Below are 9,542 nucleotides of genomic sequence, written 5' to 3'. Positions count from 1 at the left end.
GCATTGATATTTTCATAATAATAAAAATCCAGAGCTCATCATATAATTCGAAACTAAAAACAAATCTGAATTGATTTTATGTTATACATTGGAATACTAATTAACCAAATATGGCTTATCATATTATCCCCCCTAATACGCTGTATGTACATATCTTACTAATGCAAGATTGTAATGTACTGTGATAAAATGTCAGTGTTACCCCTACATTATATAGTGACTCTCCTGTGGGTTGGTTTGGTTTGGTTTATTTTGTTTAACGTCCTATTAATAGCCAGGGTCATTTAAGTACCTGTGGGTAGGAACCAGGTGTTGTAGGGTCACCACACGTCATAGTCTGAGCCAGGCATCTGTACATTAAAACACTCTTAATGCAATTAACACCGAAAGTAGTCATTTTTTATGTGTACTTTTAACCCTGTGTGACCAATGTTATGTCTTTTTCATCCGTGACATAGCATCTTTCATTATGAATAATAACTTAATAAGTTACACTGTACCAAGTTTATTTGTACACATACTAATGTTATAGTTTTAAACATTCCAACAAAACAAACGTATATATTTAGACATCAAGTGGCAGACTCTAGTAACACATACGGAAATGTGATTAGAAATATATTCCATTTATCACCTCAAAGAGTTCATTAATATAAAAAAAAAATATCGTGACGGTGTGATTGATGTCTTGAAATACTTACTAATTTATATCCTTGCTAGAATATAAACATGGCGAGTTTCATAAATCATAAACGAAAGGCAGACGAATTGTAAATCTTCCACTTTAAACAATGACTTGGAAGTTGTTTCCTAATCAAACCAAGAAAACAGGATATTCTCGATTACATGTTGTCATTACTGTCTCCAGATAGTTTGATAATGTTTGTCTTCAAATTAAACGAAACACAACACCGGAACCATTAAATCAATTATGGCTAATAATAATAATCTCGCTAGAGTTTGGTTTCAAATCAATATTCGTTAAACTTAGCGTTGCTATTGGAAATCGTAATCGATAGGAATTCCATGACACAACATATCGGCTTGTAATAAATATTGTAATATGTACATCTACACATTGCGTCTGTAAACCAGTCATCTTGGTGACAAAGTCTTTGTTGGTCGATCATGACGTCACTACCATTATGACGTATTAAAATTAACGTATGCTACATAATGACAGCGTTTCTGTTAAAGACCACAGATTTGATAGAACAGACAAGGTTGTACGGGTATATCAATTTATTGTCAAAATCAATAAGAATAATAAAAAAAAATACCAGTGTAAGAATTAAACTGTATTCTGATTGTCGTTTAATCCTAAATCCAAAAATACTCTAATAAAATATGCTAACACTTTGTCAAGTCCTTTTGAGGATTTTAGAACTATGACCCTGAACAAAATACAATTTAATACTTGAATGATACTTGTACGCGGTAACCTTATCGAAGACATGCAATATTCTATAACCACACATTCCCTATACAAAGTGCCCGTATGTTAGACACTTATTTGATACAAATAATGCGAATGTAATAGAACACATATTGATTATTTGTATGTTAAAAGAAAAAAAGAGAATGTGTCGAAAATAAAATATAACAGAGGAATCGACGCGAAAATGAAAATCGAAAGTAAAGAGTTATAATTTAGTATTCCAGGGAGCTTCTTACATTGTATCTACTAGATGTGCATAGATGACATTACTATTTTGACAAAATACGGGAAATTATCCAAAACCACTTCTTGTAAATATGTTTGATTTTGTTTCATTGTTATTTTATCATCATCATCATCATCATCATCATCATCATCATCATCATCATCAATTTCATCAATTCTCCTTCAGTATTAAGGGTACATAAACCCTTACAGGGCTATGGAAACGTATGGCAGTATAGCATTACATGTTCTACCAGGATAAACAGGACCAGATATAGACCAGGATCACCAGGCAAGCTTTAAACGGACGCAGTAGACACAACCTGTGCGGTATTGGCTTAGCTGCAGCAATACTAGCTAGTGTTTCTACGTTACGAGGTAATGATCCCCTGCTCGAAAACTTAATTACACTCAAGTTTTGATACAAAAGCTATAATATCGATCACGTTTTATCTCAGATTTAAAAATCAAAGTCAAAAGAGAAGGAACGTGGGTTGCACGTCCATTGACACTGAAAGAACGTGCGAAAGTTGTTAAAGTTCCCACCGCATCCACCAAAAATAAACGTTGTACACATCCGGTACGTCTTGTTATAGTAGTACCGGACATTATGGCCCTCACATGGCCCAGGATGGACGTCTGCCATACAGCCACATCTTTTCATACATCGGGCCATTGAAGAGAAGAGGGTGGGTCTTTTACCTCCAGAGCACCGCGTGTTCCTCGTCACCTCACAAACCTCCGTTGTCGCGTTAAAGTAGTACCGTGCTCGTCCTATCTTACATAAGGCCGGGTCCGGCTCCCGGAAACATCCTGTAAAATATATAACATTACCATGTAAAATTAGTTTTATGGGCTGTTAGAGGAGAAGTGTGAATTATGCTTCCTAATCATTTTGTAAACATTTCAAAACATATATGAAATATACATTAATAGTTATGTTCGGCAAATGGACTGGCGCGAAGGAATACATTGTAAACCGAGAGTGAAGACGGCCTGGAACACACACGGTTTTTTTCTGTGAATTGAAAATGTCAATACTTAATTTCTCTCAGAAATGAAACAGAAAACAGCTGTTTTGCTATTCCATCAATTGTCGGACTGTTCCTGTTCCGTTAGTGCGTATAACGTTCAATGTATGGCAATCATTGGGCAATGTATCGTAAAGTATCGTAAATAAAACAAAACTCTCAAAATGTTTATCCAATTTTTAATATTTTTTCCTTTTTTTTTAACTGGTGTGAAAACTGCATTTTTTACAGACACGTCAACACGAACGCGCGTCATTTAAAATATATGTAACAATGCTGTTTACACACAAGTTAACAACAACAAGCTTTTGAAATAAAATCTTAAATGAAAAACATCACTGTCGCACAAAAAAAAGTAAAATTCTAACTTCTGTCTCGACAGTTTGTATGTGCAAGGGTGTATATCTATGACATATATTTGGAAACGTGCTTACGGTTCGGTAGATCCAATACTCTCTGCGACAGTGCAAGTGGCAGAACCATACATATGGACATCGACACCCACAACCATCCCATGTTGTACATCTACCGGGAAGTTGTTACCTGTATACAGAATTATTATTTTTGTTAGAGTCTCGTATCAACAAGTAAAACACATATTGCTGTGATAGTAGCAAATTGTTCATATTGTAAGGATTACAATTGACAGAGAGGCGTCACATGTCGGTCAATGCTTCTATGAATGCACCATGAAACGAACGGCAAACCTTCTATAAAATGTATTTTCTAAACTTTACTTTTACTAAAATAAATGTCGTTTAACTACGAGAAATATATATTTAAATCCTCTTATGAATTCTTCGATCTAATCAGCTTCCAGCAAATAAAAAGTAATGTTCTTTTTGATAAAATGTCAAAAACAATTGTACAATGTACATGTAATTCTCTTTTCCCTTTTTTTCGTTGTTTATTAGTTTTTAGGTTTCATGTCACAATACAATTACAAAATAGTTTCCGTTTCTATCTTTGATATTGTTCATGATCAAGTTCTATTTTTATAAATCATTTTTGTGAAAAACGTTGAATAATAAAACAATACCAAACGACATTCCTAAAATGTATATAATGTATAATAAATAATTGTAACTAGTTGTCGTTTGACGTTGTGTGACATTGTTTGACAATACAGGTACATGAAAAGTCAAGTTGTCTCCATCTTGTGAAAACGACTACTTTCAACTGAATTTAAAGTAGCATCTATTCTTTATTTAAATAATAGTTTGGTTAGTAAGCTATTAAAACCGGAAATGTTCATCTGGGCAATACATCTGCTCAGCCCTCAAAAACGTTATATATGTAAAAACATTAGTGCTATCGTTATATATAAAGAATGTCCTTGAATGAATTATTGAAAACATATATAGATGTGGACTATTTCAGGAAGAGGTCGAAGGAAGAAATATTGTGCATACTTAGTTGACTGAACCTTAACAAGACCAAAATTAAAATCAATGAACTGCTTTTCTATTCCTTGAATTAGGAAACCCAACTCTGATTTTAAGTATATCCAAATTTCTAACATCTAACAACTTAAATCGGTGTTAAGTCCTTGTGAGACATTCGTTACAATGGAAATAGGAACCTGCTCTTTGGTTTGACTGTATTATAGAAGATTGGCTACAACATACATATCCTTTGAAGTAAAATTTCAGAAAATGTAGCATTTCTCATAATTAATGAGGTCATACTTCACGGCCTGGTACAGACTGGGCAGTATGATTAACGTCCACACCAAGAGACAGGGACAATAATCAACAAGTCAACACTAACATCATTATACTTATATGTCGTTTATAGGACACGTAGGTAATAAGTACTTCAATGATCTTATTGTTTGCGTATGTATATTGCCGAGTTAATAAGAATAATGTTTCAGTGGCAGGACGACATTTATATTGTTAGTTTATTTATAGTAGTCAAAGGAAATGTAAATATCTGAAATAAAAATAACACCGTTGGTAGCTTGACCATAATTTGTTTAGGTTTGCGTAAAAATTGACGAAGATATTTGCATGAAGGTTCATTTTTGTTTTGTTTGCATGGTTGGTGGTTTTTCGCCTCATGAACAACCAGGTTCATTTTTAAGGCAAATTATCCTTGTAGAAGATGGTGGCTACGTTACTGAGCGACATTTCTGAGACCAGGTGAGGGTTATAAAAGGCAACCGGAATAAAATGTCTTGCTCAATGACACACGCGTAATAGCTTAGGATGGTCCGTGTTCTCAATTACCATGAGAAGCACAAACCGACCCTGTAATGATCAATCACCAACGTCCTCACATGACGTCATATCCCCCAGTCTTGGAGTACATGTTTGGGGCTGGTAAATGCATAAAACATCTTTTGATGTTGCTAAACTAAAATATGACACAGAGATGAAAACGCCATGATGCAAGAAAAATGCCACAACAATTAAAGATACGCACATACATGTTGTGACAAACCTGCTCGTACACTAAAGTTAACCTTGGTGTGTAGAATATTTTGTATTATACATAAACGTATGTTTTCTTCGGAGAGAAAAGAAACAGCAATAACCAAGCTCTAACACAAAATGCTAGTGAAAAAAATGTGCTTATACATATGTCATATTGATATTGACCGTAAAATAAAGGACACGGTTGATGCATACATGTACAATAATTAACAAACATAAAACGATGGACACGGTGACACAGATCTGTACAGTAATTAACAAACATAAAATAATGGACACAGTGATACATATCTGTACAATAATCCACAAACATAAACCATCTGCTCTGGAAAGTAGCAAATAATGATTATAATACAAATAAAGAATTTTCGCACTACATCAAATAAATATATTTTTTATCAATCAGCAATACCCCGGATCAGTAGCGTTCATTAATGTGTTACTAATGCCTCCAATATTTAACATATTTCTATTAGATACTTATTAAGTGTTCTTCAAATGCTTTTGACAATTTCTGGCTAACAGTATGCATTCAGTAAACTATTTATAGACCAACAGTGCATAATACTTATGGATGATGACAATTTAAATTTTGCTGTTTTTTGTCATTATTGTACATTTGAACTATTTCCTTTGTTAAAATAAAAACGCGGAACTTAAAAATGCATACCACTGACCTAGATTAGTATTAGAGTTACCTGCATATTTGTAAGTGTGTTAAAGTCTTACACAGATAATATAAATATCCGTTGCTGTTTCTAGTTGGTGAAATAAGAAAACAAAGTCTAATTAATGTTCACTCAAATGTAACAATATCAAGTGCTGAGGTTGAAATAAGACAAGTACACAAACTTACACTATATATCAGATCATCACCCCGTCATATTAGTCCGGTCCGAATGTCGAATAACAAGACAAAACATAACAAAACCCATTCAATGTTTTAAGAAGATATAACAAAAAATGATTATAAAAAAAAGAAAATATTTCGTAAGCTAAATGCATATGCGTATCTCCATACATGATTTCTTAACACTTTAACAGTTTATTTCACCTCCCGAAAAAAAGTATCTACGGTTGTCATTTTTTTTAACATTTCATATGTATAATCTATGAAATTATCAATATGTAGTGATAAAAGGGATATAGCACTGCTTAAACCTGGCACCGTAATTATTGGCAGCAACGTGACTTTACAGCACATTTTTACTGAGATGTCTCCTTAAAAAAAAGAGAGAAATTAGGTAAAAGAAAATATTAAACTTATCGTAAGGAGCATTCCTGAAGTCCTGGTAAATTATAAGAAACTTACCGATATTGTCTCTACCTCCTCAGGGGTTGCAGTTGTATGTCTGAAAATTGTATGTATGTTTATAATACCAACTACACAGTGCACTCAACCAAGTGTGACTTTATATATACAGGTGGGGGTGTAAGTGTGCCTCTCGTCAGCTGAAAGGAAGCCGTTAAATAAATAAATAAGTGTGCCTGTAGTGTCCGGGATGTTGACGAATTCACCTGGCGGTGATATGTGACAAAATTAACACGCTATTTAAACAAACAAACACAATAAAAATAAAATAAAAAGAACATTAAACAAATAAGACGGCTGCAGATGAGTCAGATGTCTCAACAAAACAAAACATAAAATTTAAAAGAAAGATTCTTAGTAAAATATGAATAAGATTGTTTAACAGGCGCAGCTGTTGAAGATAAAAAATGTATATTAAGCGATAAACACCGGTTCGGCGAGGAAATGATTTTTGTTGTTAGAACTTAATTGTATACTATACAAGAAAAAAAGTTAAACATTATTATTTTTTATTTAAAAATGCAGACCGACAAATCTATCATAATTTTTTGTTTACGTCATATAAAGTGTTTAGAAGTTTAGAAACTGCAGAATCAGTTTTCTTCGTGGTATTATGGTGACATAATAAAAAGGCGTCAGTATTGAATTTATTGTCATTAAACGACGTTCCATGCAAGTAATTACTACCTTCCTTGCAATATGAATGCTTTGTTGTTGAAACGAAGTAAAGTGTTTTGCATCAGGTAAGATAGGCAATATTCAATTAAATAACCACGATAATAATATTTTGTACGTGGATTTTAAGTATAAAACCATTTTTCACCAATAAAGTACCTTATGAAAACATGGTCGTCATAAAAACGGAAAACGTTTCTTTATAAATAGTGATGATCTCAAAATAAACTCTTTAGTTATGCAACCTTATCTCCTTTGAAGTTTCCTTTGTGCCATTGACATCATACATGTATCTTTACTGTAGTTTAACCTTCTTTAATTATCTAACTAACATGTGAATCATAAATATTGTACACTTTACTGACCCGTGACCTACTGGATGGTTCACTCGTCTTAGCAAACACATATTGCTATTCCATAACCATGACAAAACGTATTATGCATATTTTAGTTGAGAAGATAAGTAGTAAAACAGCAAGTTGGCACATTCCTTTAAAGAAGTAATTATTTAATTAACATCTACCTGATATGATGACATCTCGAGCATTTGTGTTAGAGATGTTACGTTGTTTTATGAGATAATGAGTCTTCAACATTTTACTATTTTGAATTATCCACACATTTGGCATACTTATCAGAACACTTATTTCCAAGTAACAATGTGTGAAATATGTATTAATCGCTCGATTTAATCTAACAAACCTTTTCTATATCTTCCACAAATTTTCTTTCGTAGGAAATGGAAACATACTGTGTTTAAAAGTTCAAACTATAATCAAATGAAACACCAATCATTTTCATATTTTACATTACACTCTTGTATATATATGTATTATATAGGGTAAAGAGGTCATCATTATTCCATGATATGAAATAAATGTTCAGAACTACAGCATGTAAATGAGTGTTTAATCTGAAATGAAAAGAAAAAAAAAATCAGCCTTAGGAAGAAAGGTACGAACACTCATTGTACATTTTGCTTGTTACTTCCTTATCTCGTTGTTAATTTATCTTCCGTAACTGTTTAACGGGCTAAAACTGACCTACTGTGCGTGACACTGCTGAAAAGGTAATTACTTTGATGCAATGTATAACGTTATTTGTTTACTGTTTCTGTAACTCCCATCATGAAAGTTGTTTAAGGGAAACCCTATTCTGGAAAATAAACCATTATACCAAGGGCAACACAACCGCTTCCTTCTTGACAGTATCATGTATGCAAATAAATAAAGATGTATCATGCATTTTGTGAGGAAGCATGTAAATAAAACAGAACTAGCAAAATACTTTTAGGAAACAAAGTCGAATTGATATCTATTGATACATACTTTTCTATACCGACTGTTTAGAAAGCATAATTAACTAATTGTACAGTTTCATCCCTCTTTACTCTAATACCGTAAATGCATAAACATTTATATGCTCTGTTTAGTTATTTTACTAACAGAGGAATCAATCACTTCAATAATTAATTGGTTGGTAGAATTAAATCTGATAACGGAGAATAATGTTATTAATCAATTAATGCTGTTTTTGTATGTATGAACGCATATTTTCTTATAAGGAATGAAAATTTTTTTTTCAACATTCATGAGGTTATAACAACATTGGCTTCTTCAAAAATATTCATGGTAAATTTGTCCAGAAAGCCAAAGTTGTTATGACCTCATAAATGTTGTTATATTTACATAATTATTATCTTTGATTTTATCTATTAAAGCACCCATTAATAGGGCGAAAATGCATGTTTTATGTTATTACCTGGCAGTGACGTCGGAGAGTGAACAGCTGTTTTCGCGGGAAAGTGTCAGACAGTTCTTGGTAGTCTTAGCAACCGCTATAATAACAACACAAACAAAATATAGTTTCATCTACAACAGTTATTCTGTGAAATTTTTGGATTGATTTTTATGTTTTGAACATTTAGAAGACCAGAGCAACATTGAATTTACGAGGGATGATTGATATGTTGTGAGCCTCGTATTGAAGGAGGTACTCAAGGATGTTCTTTTTAAGTCCTACTATTCTCTGACTATATAGGGCCGTGTACCTAAAGACTGGTCACATTTGATTAGTTGATATCGACGAGGTAGCACTCTAAAATAAACAAGACAAACGGCTTTTGCAAAATGGACAAAATCGGTGAAAGAGCAGTAATCCAATACTTGCATCAAAAAAGGTTTAACACCTAGGGATATCCATTATGATATGGTAGCAACTCTTTGGAAAGTTGGCCCTTTAAATGCTACAGTGAAAAGGTGGGTTGTGGAATTTCAGTAAAGCCGACAGAGCTTTGAGGATGACCCCCGTCCTGGAAGGCCTGTCAATGTTGCAAACCCAGAAATGGTCAATAAAGTTCATGATATTGTTATAACTGACAGACGAGTCCATAGAAAGACGTGTAGCAAGACTTCTGACAGTTG

The 9,542-nt window shown here is 33.1% G+C and overlaps 1 protein-coding gene across 1 annotated transcript; it reads right to left on the bottom strand.

Annotated features, from left to right (window-relative positions):
* Positions 1-492: 492 nt before the first annotated feature.
* On the bottom strand, positions 493-3,237 carry LOC117323681 (BPTI/Kunitz domain-containing protein-like). Its single transcript, XM_033879054.1, has 2 exons — positions 3,129-3,237; positions 493-2,476 (listed from the first exon to the last, which is right to left on the bottom strand). The coding sequence occupies exons 1-2, from the start codon at positions 3,217-3,219 to the stop codon at positions 2,124-2,126; spliced, it is 444 nt and encodes a 147-aa protein (XP_033734945.1). The 5' UTR covers positions 3,220-3,237; the 3' UTR covers positions 493-2,123.
* Positions 3,238-9,542: the final 6,305 nt, after the last annotated feature.

This window comes from Pecten maximus, chromosome 3, assembly GCF_902652985.1.
Source record: "Pecten maximus chromosome 3, xPecMax1.1, whole genome shotgun sequence".
In the NCBI taxonomy this organism is placed as follows: Eukaryota; Metazoa; Mollusca; class Bivalvia; order Pectinida; family Pectinidae; genus Pecten; species Pecten maximus.
Note: the sequence above shows the minus strand (reverse complement) of the source record. Positions and strands in the feature narration are given on the sequence as shown.

What these genes read in the sequence shown, in the direction of transcription:
- LOC117323681 (XM_033879054.1), bottom strand. Translation starts at nt 3,219, where the DNA reads ATGTACAACATGGGATGGTTGTGGGTGTCGATGTCCATATGTATGGTT. An exon ending in AGTATTGGATCTACCGAACC is followed by an intron (nt 2,477 to 3,128) that starts GTAAGCACGTTT and finishes TATATTTTACAG; the next exon opens with GATGTTTCCGGGAGCCGGAC.